Source organism: Formica exsecta, unplaced genomic scaffold, assembly GCF_003651465.1.
Source record: "Formica exsecta isolate Colony F162 unplaced genomic scaffold, ASM365146v1 scaffold191, whole genome shotgun sequence".
Classification (NCBI taxonomy): domain Eukaryota; kingdom Metazoa; phylum Arthropoda; class Insecta; order Hymenoptera; family Formicidae; genus Formica; species Formica exsecta.
This window is the reverse complement of record NW_021849211.1, coordinates 2,541,795-2,559,568: the sequence shown is the minus strand read 5'-3', so window position 1 is coordinate 2,559,568 and position 17,774 is coordinate 2,541,795. Positions and strand designations below refer to the sequence as shown.

The window sequence follows — 17,774 nt, the reverse complement described above, 5'->3', positions numbered from 1 at the left end:
ATGTACATGTGTGTGTGTATGTGTGTGTGTTTGGTGTACCATTTTATGCCACTTTACAAAGTACAAATTTCGCTTTTGCACTTTGAACACATTATGATTTTGTTATGACTTTCAAGTGGTCTGCAATTCTTTAGAAGTTTAAACATTCAAAATAGCTTAAATTTACATCCTTATAGATCTAACTCATTTAAAACTTATGAGTAATAAACAGTTTCTTAACATAAAATGAAATTTATTAAATAATGCACACGTAGAAAGCTCGGTATCCCTCTTCTTTGACATTTACAATTAAACTATTTCGAATATTCCAGAGGCGGCGGTATGATGTTTAAATACATGTTGGCTAAATTGAATTGATCACAGTAAGGTGTAGAAAATGATAAATAAGTATCCGCAAATAGCAGAGCTCTTGCGCAACACGCGGGTTACTTTCCTGAAAATCATTCGTGCGAGATCTACTTTTTTGTCGTATTTTATAAATTAAATATAAAAAGGAAAAATAAGTTGCTAATTTATGATCAATTTAATAAGAAAATACTATGATGATTTCTGGATGATTAAATCATTATCTCCTACACATTGCTTCTCAAAAATGGAGCAGTTAAAGGTGAAGCGGTGAAAAAAAAAAAGAAAAAAACGAATACGTTATTATATGCGATTTGCTTAAACTAGCGTTTGCATCTCACCGAGAATTTCTTTGTCTAGATTAAGCATTGCTCGTTTCGTCAATTTCTTGTTTTAGATATCTATATACCCTTTTATATTTGCATTTTACGTACTGGCATTATATAGTAAAAAATATACAAGATAAAACTCACAAAAAATATGCTCTAAGAAGAATAATATTCCAGGAAAGGCAACTTAGAAATTTAGCTTACGCACTTTCTATCCTCTTATATTCTTATAACGCGACATAAAATAAAATAGTTTTCTAGATTTTGTTCGAAAATACGAAGAAAATACAAAAGAGAAGGAAATTCTTGAATTATATTTCGAATCAATGGAATAGATTTGTCTTAAATGTTAGAATTTTTATGAGACGATATACTTTGCGTCACAAAATCTTCGGGTAAATTAAAAATGTGACATCGCTCTTTTTTCTAGCACAATATTAATGGCAAGCTCCACATTTTGAATATTCTGAATACAGACACAGCATAAAAGGGGAGTGTGTAGGCAATCTTTCTCGATACCAATAATACGTTACGAGTGTTAAATGTTACATCATGCAGAACATAATATGGTACCTCTTGGGATGTAACAATTATATACAGATTTTACGTGATAGGATAAAAGCCGGTATATTTCTCACACAAAAGTCACGTTTTCCTAATAAAATAAAATAAAAAAAAAGAAAGAAATAGTTTATTAGAGAGAATTATCAGAGACACAATAATATTAGGTACAATGTATGTGCATTTTATAATCAAACATTCTCGAAGTCTAGGCGAAAATCCGTACTGAGTGACGCCAAAGTAAGCATCGGGCCAATAAAACTTTTACAAATTCGAATCGAGGAACTATTTTATCGCTCTTCCATGATGCATAAAATAGCACTGCACATTTCACGACAATCTTATAATTCATCGTATACAAAGCTTGGATTTACCTTCCGATATCGTTCTCGCAGTATTAAAATTGCATAGTTTTAATCTGGCTGAAGAAACGAATACATAAAAGCATTTTCCAACCTTTAGTATATCAGACGTCATTCTCTTACTATACAGAGTCGTATATAAATTATTATAAGTGGCTGCCTAATTTAATTTCTTCTTCGTGTGGTGGAAATTTAATTGTAAATCTTAATGGCCTTTTCGAGGTAGTTGATACGAGAGCGCTTTGGCGCTTTGTTGACATGTTCCAGGCCAAGCCAAGGCCTGTGTGGCGATGTGCCTGCGTTTAAAAGTGGATAGACTACAAAATTTATTCTTCATCAGCATCATATTACAATGTACTATGTACTAAATATAGTGAGACTATGCGATTATTCGACGCTCACTTTATTCGCATGCGTTAGAAAATGGAGAATAGAAACATAATTTATACTTACTCTGACCGGAAAATCTAGGAAGGAAATCGTCGACTTTGATACAACAGTCCGGCGAGTCGATAATGAACTGTGGCTTGCCCATTGACACCACCGCGAACTTAAACTTCAAAGTTTTTTTATGAATTCTCATAAGAGATCAAAAAAGATTAGCTAAGGATGCCTACCTTTTCGAATTCTTTTTCCTGTACTCCTAATTTCTTTAGCAATCTATCCTTCATTTTTTGAAAAGGTTCACCCTATAAAGTACAGCGTTACAATTATTAAAATGCATCGTGTTATATATATATATATATATATATATATATATATATGTATAATGTTCAACATCCGTTATTACCGAAAAGAATGGATATTACGGCCGCAGGGCGTCTCGACGCTCATCAGCGCTGGCTGATCAGATTGTTGACGAAATTAAAATATTAGCGTAATGGCGGCATTATCTCCGTTCGATACGACTCGTAACAGATTGCTGTCGCGCTGTCGAACATGCTCAGAAATCATCGGCCCCACTCTCTGCCTCTCTCTCACAATCAGCGGTGACTGTTAACGATATATAATGCGTGGCTCGTATGTTTATAGGTTTATACGATAACGCTGCTTCATGATTCTTGGGTTTTTCATGGAGCACATCGGATGAATCTGCGTCTTCTATCCGGATGTTCAAAAATTTCTAACACATCTCAATGACATAAAATATTTTTTATATTATTTTTATTGTATAATTTTTCTACAATCGAGAAATATTTGTCGCGCGCAAAATTATAAAACAAGTATTTTGCAATTATTAATATCCATTTTAAATTACAAAACTGTATATTTTCAAAAAATTCAAAGATGGAGAAAGAATATGATGCAAAGGAAAAAGAGAAGTCCATTTGTATGTGGAACAAACTTATATATTCAATTATACAATTTATATCATAAAGCCGTTTTACGTTAAATTTAATCGTAAAATTGTATTTTCTCTAAGAAGAAAACGTTTTGATAAATAATCTCTGAGAAAAAATGCAGTAGCATGAACTTTAGACTTTAGATAACATGCGATTTCTTTAAATCTCTTTGCTTGTGAGTAAAATAAAATTACGAATTAAAATAAATGTGTGTGTGTGTGTGTATTTAGAGTGTCGAGATATTAATGTAAACATCTTATTTCGATAATATTTTGCTAAAAATATATTATATATCGAATAATATATAAATCGTTGAACTTATATGGATATTTGACATGACCATAACCAATAATAAATGAAAGTATGTGATAAATGTGATAATTAACACGAATACGCACACATACGTATAAAATGATAATTTCTACAGTCTCAATCGGTATCTTTTTTTATGCCACCGCATTAGTTTATGATAAAGACTTTCATATCATAACTGATATCATGTTGAATTTATATGCGCGTTGTCGCATCAACTTTAGTTGTATAAAATTACAAGATACGGCTAAAATCGTAACATATGTAACCGAATATTTTGTGTAAAAATCAAATTGTAGATTTTTTTTCCCCAGAAAAATAGGATATTGGCAAAAAAATATTTTTAAAGTGTAAAAATAAACTATCTATTCCTTATACAATTTATGTAAACAATACTAGGATTTTGTAAAAATCTGGATTGAGAGAAAGAGAGAGATTGAGAAGAAAAACCTTGTTGAGAAAGGGTTAATACTTGTTTGCAATTCAATTCATTTAAACAAAGCCAAGTAAATAACAAATTCTTAGTGTGTATATGTGGTACAACACAAATTGATTAGAGAGATTAAAAGTTACTAAGAAATTTAATATCACATCATTAAATCAATATAATTATCAAGTTTTATTGAAGATAACACAGTGAAAGTGATTCTTAAAATGCATACCAAGTGTAATATCGATAATATGTATATATGCAGCAATAACAATATTCGTTTTGTGTCTTCTAAATGTATTAAATGATTATTTTTTTAATATCTAAATCTTTGCCATAACAGGAGAGGAAAATTTCATATATTAATATCTTAATAATAAATAATTAATACATCCTGTCTGTGTCTCTCATTCTAGCATTAAAACTGACCCCTGCAATAATATAGTTCTATGTAACTATAATATAATACGCGTCTTTTTTTACTATCAGCAACATTGCAATAATTTATAGTTAAACAACTCGCGCAGTTCACATTAGTTCTATAACTTGTGTAGTAAGTAGGTTGTAGCCTTGTCTTTTCTTAAAATTATGCATCTAATTTCCTATTACATTGTGAAATCACTATATAATATAGTATGCAAAATTCTATTAATTTAATGCATCAGGTTCCATTTAAATGTTATCCCACTTGGTCCAACAATTTTTCCATGTTGACAAGTTGATCAGGTCTTTATATGATCTTTAATGTTAGACACTGTCATCTAGTGAATAGAAAAATACAATATCTTTGTTTTAAACAATTATTTTGGTGTTGCAAATATATTAAAAAAGGATTACTTTTATAATAACAAATCAAATCATATGAGATGTACCCCAGGTACTAATAGTCATTATATATAGTAATATATAAAATTATTCTTTTCTTACCATGATACCACCATTTTGTTTTTTTTGGATTCTTGTTGCAAGTTTTAACATAAAATGTATTGTCAGGTGGCCTCTTCTGCATAGAACAATATTTGTATTATTTGCATATTTTAAGATAAATATTAAGACTCACATATATATTTACATAGTAGCTAAATCATACCTTCTCTTTACAACTGCTTAACATGGAAACAATACTCAAGCAAATGCTTTGCACGCTAAGGGCAGGAGACCAATCCTCTGTTAATATGGATAAACAAATATGACCATTGCTATAAACATGTGGATGTATAGGGATATTTCCACCAATGAAAGTCACTTCTGGTGAATCAAACGGATATTTAGAACTGAATTTAAATTGAAGCTGAAATTGTTCTCCCTCATATAGCGTGCCTTTAGCACCTTCCATATGAACAATCCATTGTGTCAAATTCTGTCCAGCGGATTCTCCATCTACATGTACACCTGGTGGTGGCTCGCGTATTAAAGACATCAATTCCTTCTGGAGTCTTCGCTAGAATATCAAATAAATTCACTTAATGTAACATTTTATATATAAATAATTTTATAGCAAAAAATTATTTTGTTCAAAGAGATATATTATATATCTATTTTTTCAAAAATATATATTGATGTTTTGCACTCCTTTTGATAAATAATTAATTTTATTTTAGAGACTTCTACATACATTGCTATTTTAAAACATGCAAAATAATCTCAATTATATAGTAATAATTAATCAGAAAAAAATTAATATGACAAAAATTGATTAATGAGTAAATCGATAATAGTGATTAAATAAATAATAGAAACAATTAAAAAATGTTTTTTCCAAAGTATACACATTTATTTGTTACTAATGACATAATTTTTTATAAAAAATGTACACGAATATTTTGTCACTAAGGTCATATATTTTTCGTTCGTAATGTCCATTACAGAACTACGCTCAGTTGTTCGCATTAAGGGAGCGAGAAAAATTGAAAAGATATTTTTTTATTTTTTCTTATTTTCTTATTTATTCAGGATATGGATGTGGATATTGAATATCCACAGTTGTTCCGATTGTTTTGGGATATATACAAAGATCGTAGAAAAATAAAAACGGACGTACCTTCGATGGGGACGTTGCTGCCATTGTCGTTAAACAGCTCTCCATCGAAATACATAACCGTGGCTTATCACGAGGCGATCCCTCGATTATTCGCCCGTGCACCTTCCTTTCTCAGAAAGAAATGTGTCCACCTCGAAAGATCAGAAGTTTCACATTTTTTCACAATCTTATCTTATATTCTCGCAGTCGAGGTGAAAGAGCGGCTAGAGGAAGAGGATAATATCAAGGGCGATAATAGTTTCGACTGGAAACGCTATATGACACTATGACAGCGTTGACAGCTACATTCACATAATACGGCGAACCATGGCGAACAGTCGCGAGGTGCGAAGCGTTCGATGGTCTCATACGTATACATACATACATACGTCATATTCATATATACGATACACGAAATATATATAAACGTTATTTCTATGACGATAAGAATATAATACTAGCCGCGCGATGAGATAAACGATTATCACGACCGGTCTCGATTCACAAATGTATAAATATAAACTCAATATTCGGAGAAATAAAATCTATTATTGAATTTCTGAGAAATTCAATAGCAGATAGTAAGACGAAGGGCTAAATCTAAATATCTTATAAAAGTTCTTTTGATAATTGTAGTATTTTTCTGCAAAGCAGAAGCAATAAAGAATTTATTTTATAAGATCAAGTTGTATATTCTTTAGCAAAATATAAAGGAAACAAACACACACATTATATACACATATATATTACATATACATATATATATATATAATTTGGACTTGAATAATTACATACATACTGTGCCCTAACTGATGTTGGTAATCTTGAGTTAAGGTGAGTTTTTAATTTTAGGATTTAGCGTAATTCTAGTGACATTAGCGGATACGCGACAGCGAGTGCTATACACAATTATCCTTACTTGTTTATGGTTATAGCGAAAAAATATTTTTACGGATGACGTTTATACGGCGAAATTGGCGGAGAAACGTTGCGTTGCGGTTATTATTACGCGGCTGACGTGCTCGGATTCTGCGTATCAGAGGACGGATTGTGCAATGGAGAGCATATTCCACGAGAAGGTAAACTCGCCGATGTGGTATAATTAATCTGATGTTGATCCCTCCGCGGAAGAGAGACAGGATTGCGCTTACGACCTGGCAATGTTTCGCAGCAAGAGGGGTATCTATGCGCCCAGCATTGCCTGAACGCGCTTCTACAGGGTCCCTACTTTAACGCCGTGGATTTGGCAAATTTTGGTCATCAGATGGACGAAGAGGAGAGAATCCGGATGGCCGAGTCGGGCGTCGACAGTGAAGATTACAAATTGTTTCTAGAGGTAAATACGACAATGTCACGCAAGTGACGTTTTTTCAAGTGTCACGTATATATTTATAGTATACAAATAAAAGCACCCCTATATGCAACGTGGTTTAAATTATCGAGAACACATCACTCTTTTTCTCTTCAAAATTTAACATATAAGTGCTTGGCATTGCTATTATTTTCCCCAAGAGCCAAGCAAATTATATTTGTAACAATAGCATATTGCTTCTTGTGTGTATTTAGCAACCATCAGGAAACATGGACGACAGTGGATACTTTTCAGTTCAAGTTATTAGCAGTGCTTTGAAAGTTTGGGGTTTAGAACTGATTCCATATAACAGCACGGAACCAACAGCTTTACTGGCACAGAATGATCCTTCGTAGGTTATTGATAATTTATTCCAATCGATTTGTGTTTTGTTTTCAGATATTTTGTTCTATTGCACTTGCGAAAAAGCACTCCTTTCAAATATTTTGTAGAATAATTACAATAATAATGTAAGAAATATATAAATAAATGCATTATGAATAATGATACTTAGGGGCCTATTCTGTAACTTTTAACGATGTCGTTAGGTATCATTGCGCAGCTATTTTGCGTACCAATAAGTTTTAGCTGCACAATGATACATATTGACATTGTTAAAAGTTACAGAATAGGCCCCTAAGTATCATTATTCATAATGCATTTATTTATATATTTCTTACATTATTATTGTAATTATTCTACAAAATATTTGAAAGGAGTGCTTTTTCGCAAGTGCAATAGAACAAAATATCTGAAAACAAAACACAAATCGATTGGAATAAATTATCAATAACCTACGAAGGATCATTCTGTGCCAGTAAAGCTGTTGGTTCCGTGCTGTTATATGGAATCAGTTCTAAACCCCAAACTTTCAAAGCACTGCTAATAACTTGAACTGAAAAGTATCCACTGTCGTCCATGTTTCCTGATGGTTGCTAAATACACACAAGAAGCAATATGCTATTGTTACAAATATAATTTGCTTGGCTCTTGGGGAAAATAATAGCAATGCCAAGCACTTATATGTTAAATTTTGAAGAGAAAAAGAGTGATGTGTTCTCGATAATTTAAACCACGTTGCATATAGGGGTGCTTTTATTTGTATACTATAAATATATACGTGACACTTGAAAAAACGTCACTTGCGTGACATTGTCGTATTTACCTCTAGAAACAATTTGTAATCTTCACTGTCGACGCCCGACTCGGCCATCCGGATTCTCTCCTCTTCGTCCATCTGATGACCAAAATTTGCCAAATCCACGGCGTTAAAGTAGGGACCCTGTAGAAGCGCGTTCAGGCAATGCTGGGCGCATAGATACCCCTCTTGCTGCGAAACATTGCCAGGTCGTAAGCGCAATCCTGTCTCTCTTCCGCGGAGGGATCAACATCAGATTAATTATACCACATCGGCGAGTTTACCTTCTCGTGGAATATGCTCTCCATTGCACAATCCGTCCTCTGATACGCAGAATCCGAGCACGTCAGCCGCGTAATAATAACCGCAACGCAACGTTTCTCCGCCAATTTCGCCGTATAAACGTCATCCGTAAAAATATTTTTTCGCTATAACCATAAACAAGTAAGGATAATTGTGTATAGCACTCGCTGTCGCGTATCCGCTAATGTCACTAGAATTACGCTAAATCCTAAAATTAAAAACTCACCTTAACTCAAGATTACCAACATCAGTTAGGGCACAGTATGTATGTAATTATTCAAGTCCAAATTATATATATATATATATGTATATGTAATATATATGTGTATATAATGTGTGTGTTTGTTTCCTTTATATTTTGCTAAAGAATATACAACTTGATCTTATAAAATAAATTCTTTATTGCTTCTGCTTTGCAGAAAAATACTACAATTATCAAAAGAACTTTTATAAGATATTTAGATTTAGCCCTTCGTCTTACTATCTGCTATTGAATTTCTCAGAAATTCAATAATAGATTTTATTTCTCCGAATATTGAGTTTATATTTATACATTTGTGAATCGAGACCGGTCGTGATAATCGTTTATCTCATCGCGCGGCTAGTATTATATTCTTATCGTCATAGAAATAACGTTTATATATATTTCGTGTATCGTATATATGAATATGACGTATGTATGTATGTATACGTATGAGACCATCGAACGCTTCGCACCTCGCGACTGTTCGCCATGGTTCGCCGTATTATGTGAATGTAGCTGTCAACGCTGTCATAGTGTCATATAGCGTTTCCAGTCGAAACTATTATCGCCCTTGATATTATCCTCTTCCTCTAGCCGCTCTTTCACCTCGACTGCGAGAATATAAGATAAGATTGTGAAAAAATGTGAAACTTCTGATCTTTCGAGGTGGACACATTTCTTTCTGAGAAAGGAAGGTGCACGGGCGAATAATCGAGGGATCGCCTCGTGATAAGCCACGGTTATGTATTTCGATGGAGAGCTGTTTAACGACAATGGCAGCAACGTCCCCATCGAAGGTACGTCCGTTTTTATTTTTCTACGATCTTTGTATATATCCCAAAACAATCGGAACAACTGTGGATATTCAATATCCACATCCATATCCTGAATAAATAAGAAAATAAGAAAAAATAAAAAAATATCTTTTCAATTTTTCTCGCTCCCTTAATGCGAACAACTGAGCGTAGTTCTGTAATGGACATTACGAACGAAAAATATATGACCTTAGTGACAAAATATTCGTGTACATTTTTTATAAAAAATTATGTCATTAGTAACAAATAAATGTGTATACTTTGGAAAAAACATTTTTTAATTGTTTCTATTATTTATTTAATCACTATTATCGATTTACTCATTAATCAATTTTTGTCATATTAATTTTTTTCTGATTAATTATTACTATATAATTGAGATTATTTTGCATGTTTTAAAATAGCAATGTATGTAGAAGTCTCTAAAATAAAATTAATTATTTATCAAAAGGAGTGCAAAACATCAATATATATTTTTGAAAAAATAGATATATAATATATCTCTTTGAACAAAATAATTTTTTGCTATAAAATTATTTATATATAAAATGTTACATTAAGTGAATTTATTTGATATTCTAGCGAAGACTCCAGAAGGAATTGATGTCTTTAATACGCGAGCCACCACCAGGTGTACATGTAGATGGAGAATCCGCTGGACAGAATTTGACACAATGGATTGTTCATATGGAAGGTGCTAAAGGCACGCTATATGAGGGAGAACAATTTCAGCTTCAATTTAAATTCAGTTCTAAATATCCGTTTGATTCACCAGAAGTGACTTTCATTGGTGGAAATATCCCTATACATCCACATGTTTATAGCAATGGTCATATTTGTTTATCCATATTAACAGAGGATTGGTCTCCTGCCCTTAGCGTGCAAAGCATTTGCTTGAGTATTGTTTCCATGTTAAGCAGTTGTAAAGAGAAGGTATGATTTAGCTACTATGTAAATATATATGTGAGTCTTAATATTTATCTTAAAATATGCAAATAATACAAATATTGTTCTATGCAGAAGAGGCCACCTGACAATACATTTTATGTTAAAACTTGCAACAAGAATCCAAAAAAAACAAAATGGTGGTATCATGGTAAGAAAAGAATAATTTTATATATTACTATATATAATGACTATTAGTACCTGGGGTACATCTCATATGATTTGATTTGTTATTATAAAAGTAATCCTTTTTTAATATATTTGCAACACCAAAATAATTGTTTAAAACAAAGATATTGTATTTTTCTATTCACTAGATGACAGTGTCTAACATTAAAGATCATATAAAGACCTGATCAACTTGTCAACATGGAAAAATTGTTGGACCAAGTGGGATAACATTTAAATGGAACCTGATGCATTAAATTAATAGAATTTTGCATACTATATTATATAGTGATTTCACAATGTAATAGGAAATTAGATGCATAATTTTAAGAAAAGACAAGGCTACAACCTACTTACTACACAAGTTATAGAACTAATGTGAACTGCGCGAGTTGTTTAACTATAAATTATTGCAATGTTGCTGATAGTAAAAAAAGACGCGTATTATATTATAGTTACATAGAACTATATTATTGCAGGGGTCAGTTTTAATGCTAGAATGAGAGACACAGACAGGATGTATTAATTATTTATTATTAAGATATTAATATATGAAATTTTCCTCTCCTGTTATGGCAAAGATTTAGATATTAAAAAAATAATCATTTAATACATTTAGAAGACACAAAACGAATATTGTTATTGCTGCATATATACATATTATCGATATTACACTTGGTATGCATTTTAAGAATCACTTTCACTGTGTTATCTTCAATAAAACTTGATAATTATATTGATTTAATGATGTGATATTAAATTTCTTAGTAACTTTTAATCTCTCTAATCAATTTGTGTTGTACCACATATACACACTAAGAATTTGTTATTTACTTGGCTTTGTTTAAATGAATTGAATTGCAAACAAGTATTAACCCTTTCTCAACAAGGTTTTTCTTCTCAATCTCTCTCTTTCTCTCAATCCAGATTTTTACAAAATCCTAGTATTGTTTACATAAATTGTATAAGGAATAGATAGTTTATTTTTACACTTTAAAAATATTTTTTTGCCAATATCCTATTTTTCTGGGGAAAAAAAATCTACAATTTGATTTTTACACAAAATATTCGGTTACATATGTTACGATTTTAGCCGTATCTTGTAATTTTATACAACTAAAGTTGATGCGACAACGCGCATATAAATTCAACATGATATCAGTTATGATATGAAAGTCTTTATCATAAACTAATGCGGTGGCATAAAAAAAGATACCGATTGAGACTGTAGAAATTATCATTTTATACGTATGTGTGCGTATTCGTGTTAATTATCACATTTATCACATACTTTCATTTATTATTGGTTATGGTCATGTCAAATATCCATATAAGTTCAACGATTTATATATTATTCGATATATAATATATTTTTAGCAAAATATTATCGAAATAAGATGTTTACATTAATATCTCGACACTCTAAATACACACACACACACACATTTATTTTAATTCGTAATTTTATTTTACTCACAAGCAAAGAGATTTAAAGAAATCGCATGTTATCTAAAGTCTAAAGTTCATGCTACTGCATTTTTTCTCAGAGATTATTTATCAAAACGTTTTCTTCTTAGAGAAAATACAATTTTACGATTAAATTTAACGTAAAACGGCTTTATGATATAAATTGTATAATTGAATATATAAGTTTGTTCCACATACAAATGGACTTCTCTTTTTCCTTTGCATCATATTCTTTCTCCATCTTTGAATTTTTTGAAAATATACAGTTTTGTAATTTAAAATGGATATTAATAATTGCAAAATACTTGTTTTATAATTTTGCGCGCGACAAATATTTCTCGATTGTAGAAAAATTATACAATAAAAATAATATAAAAAATATTTTATGTCATTGAGATGTGTTAGAAATTTTTGAACATCCGGATAGAAGACGCAGATTCATCCGATGTGCTCCATGAAAAACCCAAGAATCATGAAGCAGCGTTATCGTATAAACCTATAAACATACGAGCCACGCATTATATATCGTTAACAGTCACCGCTGATTGTGAGAGAGAGGCAGAGAGTGGGGCCGATGATTTCTGAGATATATAAAATATAAAGTTTTTTTTTTATTACGGTAACTTTTATAAAATACGCAGTGCGAGTCGCAAATGGCGCAGATTGTACGTGACATGGTGATCATCGCGGTACCATTGGTGTATCGGTAGGAAAATCCACAGCGTTATTATCCGTATTAATGAGGACATTGCGCGAGGCTGTCGAGAGACCAGTTTTCGTATCTACTTTTCTTCGTTTTGTTTTATATTCTCTTGCAACTCTCGCGAGAACGAGCATTTCCACGATTCCACCTCCAAGGCGCGTTGTCCTTCAGCAGCCGCATGGCGTCATCATCCACACTAATATCTATCTGACAGTGTCGTAGGATCAACGAAGATAGTGGTTCCGGCTGAATTCGTGTGTCCGGATCGTATTTTGTTCCTGCAAAATAAAAATTTAATTTTCTAATAGAACAAGTGATTTGACGACGTGTCGAAAACTCGGGATTGATTCGAATGAAGTTTTCCTTTCCGCGAAGTATCTTCCACGACGACGGTGCCTTAGATGTCGTCATAGATCGATGGTGGGCTTTGTGTTGGCAAAGTGACCACTGTCAACAGGAACGATGATTTGTGTGAGGTAATTTCGAGTATGAGTCAATCTCATTCTTAACTGTTAAAGGTCACATATGGGTCATTTCGATCCTATCGATATTTTAACAATAGATAGGATATCATGGTCTTAATAAAAAATTATTTAAAATTTATTTTTTAACTTTTGTTGTACATGTTTATTTTCTACAGATTTCAAAGAATGTAGATGGTATCTTCAAAAAGTTCATGCATTGATTTTTTTTTTGGCAGCGCTGGAAATACTGTTGGTGTTTCCGATATATCTTCATGTATGGGAAGTCTCGTTGACCTTCAGTACCAATTGTGCCTTGAAAAAAACTCACACTTGATTTATAGTAACAGTTTTCTTAAACAGTTTTTGCACGCCGTTGGGATTTTGCAAATAACAGTAATTTAAAAGAGCGAAAAACAAACGTGAAATTCTTTATTAAACTCGGGAATAACGGATCAAAAATTCATGAAACGTGTACATACAATCTATCAGAAATCTGCTATGAAAGTGGGGGGGAATCGCTGGATCTTTTGCAACAGGATAAGCGCTTTCGCATACGGCGCTCATTGTACGCGAATTTATCGGTCAAAACAACATCACCGTCATGGACTACCGTCCCTATTCGCCCGATTTAGCCCCGTGTGACTTCTTTTTATTTCCAAAAATTAAAATTATCATGTGGGATGAACATTTCGGGGACATGGAGACTATCAAAGAGTCGACGAGGCTCCTGAAGAGTCTATCTAATGAGAACCTGCAGCACTGCTTCCAGCAATGGAATCGTGTTAGCACAAGTGCATAACGATGAAGGGAGAGTATTTTGAGGGAGATAAAATTGCTGTGCCTAAATAATTAAAAATAAAAATTTTATCAATAAAGTGCATGAACTTTTTGAATATACTATACATATATTAATTTTTGTAGATTTTTTCAAGCATTTTGAGACAGCTAAAACTGCGACAAGATATTGTGACCCATATGTAACCAGGAACATTTAGCAAATAATGCGAATTATTATCGATCAGTTGCGCCGAATTGGTAGATAATGATCGTGAATGATGCGCTTCAATTGAAGTCTTTCTTCGTTTTTTTTTTTTTTATTTTAGCAAAATACTTGTTTTATAATTTTGCGCGCGACAAATATTTCTCGATTGTAGAAAAATTATACAATAAAAATAATATAAAAAATATTTTATGTCATTGAGATGTGTTAGAAATTTTTGAACATCCGGATAGAAGACGCAGATTCATCCGATGTGCTCCATGAAAAACCCAAGAATCATGAAGCAGCGTTATCGTATAAACCTATAAACATACGAGCCACGCATTATATATCGTTAACAGTCACCGCTGATTGTGAGAGAGAGGCAGAGAGTGGGGCCGATGATTTCTGAGCATGTTCGACAGCGCGACAGCAGTCTGTTACGAGTCGTATCGAACGGAGATAATGCCGCCATTACGCTAATATTTTAATTTCGTCAACAATCTGATCAGCCAGCGCTGATGAGCGTCGAGACGCCCTGCGGCCGTAATATGTTTTTTTTTTTTTATTTTACTGATGATCCCGTTCTAAACGTGATGCGTGTTGCATGCAGATGTCTTCATTTCCATAATATACTTTGTTCCTAGAATGGATATATAATTTGTCAAAAGATATATATGGCAGGAAATTACCTAGTGAAATCGCAAATGCAAACTTGAACTTGTTATGACTAATTAAAAATTTCCCATTGCGATATATGTTTATAACAATAACGATACCAAAGAATATGATATTATAATGAATATAATTCACGTATACGCGTGCTATGTATCGTTTAAGCGGGATAATCAGTTGTTCATAATTATACATACTTTACTAAGAAATCAATTCGTTATAGATTTTTTATAGTTGAAAGACATTTATTTTGCATCCATATTTTTTTTGTCGCTTCATTCCAATCGACGTAATTCCCATAAATATGTAGAAACAAAATTCAAAATTATTGTTGCTTGTTGCTAATACAGGTATATAATGGTCATTTTACTCTGAAACAAATATAAATATGATGGCGACTATTTTCAAAATAATGATGTAGAAGCGCATTCTGTTACATGCGGCATATCACATTGCAAAACATCCCCAATGTAAAGAAAGTATGGTTTCCACATAGTGCATGGGCATGGTGACATTGATACAACAGCAGCAGCAGACAACCGACGATAATCATCAATATCAGAATAAGGAGCAGGACCGCGCGAACAGTGTCGTTGCATCTGTCGAAAGTCACGCGGTCGACAAATTTCGCGGCGAGGTTGCAGAGTCGGCGAAGGAAACCACGGTAGTTGTTCCAGGCAATAGTAGCGCTGGAGATTCCTCTACGCAGTGCAGTGACGTAGACGACGACGATGAAGAAGAGGAGACGACGGATGTTGAACAGGGTTGGATCACGAATCTGCCGGTATCCTCGACCATCGTCGAGCAACATCAAGCGATCGCCACCACGAATGGCGATGTCGTCCTCCCAAATGCCGATCCGTCGAACTTCGGCGATGTATGCGTGAAGAACTCGACGAATGTGCATCTGGGTAACAAGACCTTCTACAAAGGTCCGGTTACCATAAAGCAGTTCGTTTACACGAACCCCACTGCAATACAGGAGGCAAGCAAATTCGAGGTCAATGCTTCCGACATTAACATTTTGGACTTGTCGACGAATAAGGATGATGGAGTCGCCGACAGACCTATTTTTTCACAAAATACCAAATTAAATAAAGGTAATAATCGATTGCGCTGTATGTTTAATAGGTTGCTTAGATCTGTTACTGTTGTATTTAATAATATAGCTTTTGTAATTATTTTAGTGACGCAATGGCTATGGACGTGGAGATGTGCGTTTTTATCGTGCGCTCTAGCCTTAATATTTCTAACTGCCATAGTAATTGCTATTGTACATTTCGCTCGTTATACAGACGCACCGCCATCGCCAGTTTTCCCGGAAATTCCAGACTCATCGCTCGAGGGTAATTAGCCATCTGGAAAATTTACGAGATAAATAATATTGTACTATGCTTTTGCAAAATCGCTCTAATTTATCTTTTACATTTTCATATTTGCATTTATTATATATTCATTTATCTATTTTTAGCTCCGCGGTTATAAAATGACTATAGCCGAACGTTGCGAAACATTTTGTATTCTCATTATACATCTCAAATGTATCAAATTTCATTGTTAAAATATGCATTATAATATATATCAAGATATTAATATTTTGATATTTATATTTAATACAAAATTAACCAGTTTTTAATTCATTTATATGTTTGCTATATTTTGGATATTTTATGTATGTGTATTGTCTTTATAATTTCCAGGTATAACAGTAACTTCAGTACGTTTTGTCGAAAGGAACGAATGGGGGGCGCAACCGCCTTCAGAACCTCTGACAAAATTGAAGCTACCAGTCCCATATGTGATTATTAGTCACACCGCCACAGAGTTTTGCGACACGCAATCGCAATGTACATTCCATGTGAGATTTGCTCAGACTTTCCACATCGAGTCTAGAAGATGGTCGGATATTGCTTATAACTTCCTCGTCGGAGGCGATGGTCTTGCATATGTTGGCAGAAGTTGGGATTATGTCGGTGCTCATTCTTTCGGTTATAATAACAAAAGCATCGGCATCTCTTTTATCGGCACATTCAATGCGGTCAAACCACCAAAAGGACAATTACGTGCTGCGCAAAAAATTATAGAATTCGGTGTCAAAGCTGGTAAAATTGCACCCGATTATAAACTGTTAGGTCATCGACAAATTTCGAAAACTTTGAGTCCTGGAGATGCTCTGTTTAGTGATATTCAGACATGGCCGCATTGGTCACTTAATCCTTAGTTAACATGATAGCATGAAAATTTATTGTGAAGAAATGATGAAGAAGCAAGATATCCGAAAATATGAAAATTTTTTTCTTTAATTGTATGTGGCTATTGTCTGTTCATTTTAGACAGTTTTAAGAAGTTTATATAATAAATTCTGAAAAATGCGTCAACTTATAACATTGTTAAAAAATTACTTTATATTCAAAAATATTGAATAGAAAGATTTACCTTTTTTTGAGAATTCTGTGTGATGTAAGTAAATTTAGATATTAAGATTATTAAGAATATATATATGTAAAAAGGATAGCAAGTATACTTTTCTTTGATCAAAATAAAATTTTGTACAAAAATATGGTATTAAGAAAAAAATGAATTAATGATATGAAAAAGTATTGAATTTACAAAAGACACTATAAAGTACGTTAAAAATTATTTTTTTCTTTAGCCAGTAGAAAGTTGTGTCAGATATAAAATAATAGAAGAGATATCTCTTTATTCTTTTTTTCTTTTTCTCACAGATATAAAAAAATATAAACATTTTATTCTTTTCGCTAGCGGGCGGCAAATCGTCAGAATAAAGAAAAGAGAGATGTAATATCTCGTCGGTGCCAT

At 32.8% G+C, this 17,774-nt stretch overlaps 6 protein-coding genes across 12 annotated transcripts in view; 3 read left to right on the top strand and 3 right to left on the bottom strand.

The window, feature by feature from the left end:
• The window catches only part of LOC115233841 (peptidoglycan-recognition protein LC-like), a 23,360-nt gene extending 5,854 nt beyond the window's left edge, over positions 1-17,506 (top strand). The window contains exons 2-5 of one of the 3 annotated variants that reach the window (XM_029804447.1): positions 12,775-13,312; positions 15,431-16,054; positions 16,142-16,300; positions 16,655-17,506. In XM_029804447.1, the coding sequence (XP_029660307.1) occupies positions 15,454-16,054; positions 16,142-16,300; positions 16,655-17,175 (1,281 nt within the window). In that variant the 5' untranslated portion in view covers positions 12,775-13,312; positions 15,431-15,453 and the 3' untranslated portion in view covers positions 17,176-17,506. Of the gene's footprint in view, positions 1-12,729; positions 13,313-15,430; positions 16,055-16,141; positions 16,301-16,654 lie in introns of those variants that run through there. The other 2 variants (XM_029804445.1, XM_029804446.1) reach the window with 2 other exon arrangements.
• On the bottom strand, positions 619-2,285 carry LOC115233848 (ubiquitin carboxyl-terminal hydrolase 7-like). 4 transcript variants are annotated; one of them, XM_029804455.1, is made up of 3 exons: positions 2,215-2,285; positions 2,051-2,153; positions 619-1,914 (listed from the first exon to the last, which is right to left on the bottom strand). In XM_029804455.1, the coding sequence occupies exons 1-3, from the start codon at positions 2,266-2,268 to the stop codon at positions 1,790-1,792; spliced, it is 282 nt and encodes a 93-aa protein (XP_029660315.1). In that variant the 5' UTR covers positions 2,269-2,285; the 3' UTR covers positions 619-1,789. The 4 variants fall into 4 exon arrangements, with proteins under 4 accessions (XP_029660315.1, XP_029660317.1, XP_029660316.1 ...); XM_029804457.1 differs by having other exon boundaries at positions 619-1,893; XM_029804456.1 differs by having other exon boundaries at positions 2,051-2,147; positions 2,215-2,280.
• Positions 3,847-6,062, bottom strand: LOC115233843 (ubiquitin-conjugating enzyme E2 W-like). The gene is made up of 4 exons (XM_029804449.1): positions 5,724-6,062; positions 4,773-5,123; positions 4,610-4,685; positions 3,847-4,443 (listed from the first exon to the last, which is right to left on the bottom strand). Exons 1-4 carry the CDS (start codon positions 5,766-5,768, stop codon positions 4,430-4,432), a joined length of 486 nt encoding a protein of 161 aa, XP_029660309.1. The 5' UTR covers positions 5,769-6,062; the 3' UTR covers positions 3,847-4,429.
• On the top strand, positions 6,246-7,512 carry LOC115233847 (ataxin-3-like). Its single transcript, XM_029804453.1, has 4 exons — positions 6,246-6,536; positions 6,638-6,781; positions 6,874-7,038; positions 7,269-7,512. Exons 2-4 carry the CDS (start codon positions 6,758-6,760, stop codon positions 7,407-7,409), a joined length of 330 nt encoding a protein of 109 aa, XP_029660313.1. The 5' UTR covers positions 6,246-6,536; positions 6,638-6,757; the 3' UTR covers positions 7,410-7,512.
• On the bottom strand, positions 7,746-8,786 carry LOC115233846 (ataxin-3-like). Of its 2 annotated transcripts, XM_029804452.1 has the most exons (4): positions 8,721-8,786; positions 8,476-8,619; positions 8,219-8,383; positions 7,746-7,988 (listed from the first exon to the last, which is right to left on the bottom strand). In XM_029804452.1, exons 2-4 carry the CDS (start codon positions 8,497-8,499, stop codon positions 7,848-7,850), a joined length of 330 nt encoding a protein of 109 aa, XP_029660312.1. In that variant the 5' UTR covers positions 8,500-8,619; positions 8,721-8,786; the 3' UTR covers positions 7,746-7,847. The 2 variants fall into 2 exon arrangements, with proteins under 2 accessions (XP_029660312.1, XP_029660311.1); XM_029804451.1 differs by lacking the exon at positions 8,721-8,786 and having other exon boundaries at positions 8,476-8,676.
• Positions 9,150-11,444, top strand: LOC115233842 (ubiquitin-conjugating enzyme E2 W-like). Its single transcript, XM_029804448.1, has 4 exons — positions 9,150-9,535; positions 10,136-10,486; positions 10,574-10,649; positions 10,816-11,444. Exons 1-4 carry the CDS (start codon positions 9,491-9,493, stop codon positions 10,827-10,829), a joined length of 486 nt encoding a protein of 161 aa, XP_029660308.1. The 5' UTR covers positions 9,150-9,490; the 3' UTR covers positions 10,830-11,444.
• Positions 17,507-17,774: the final 268 nt, after the last annotated feature.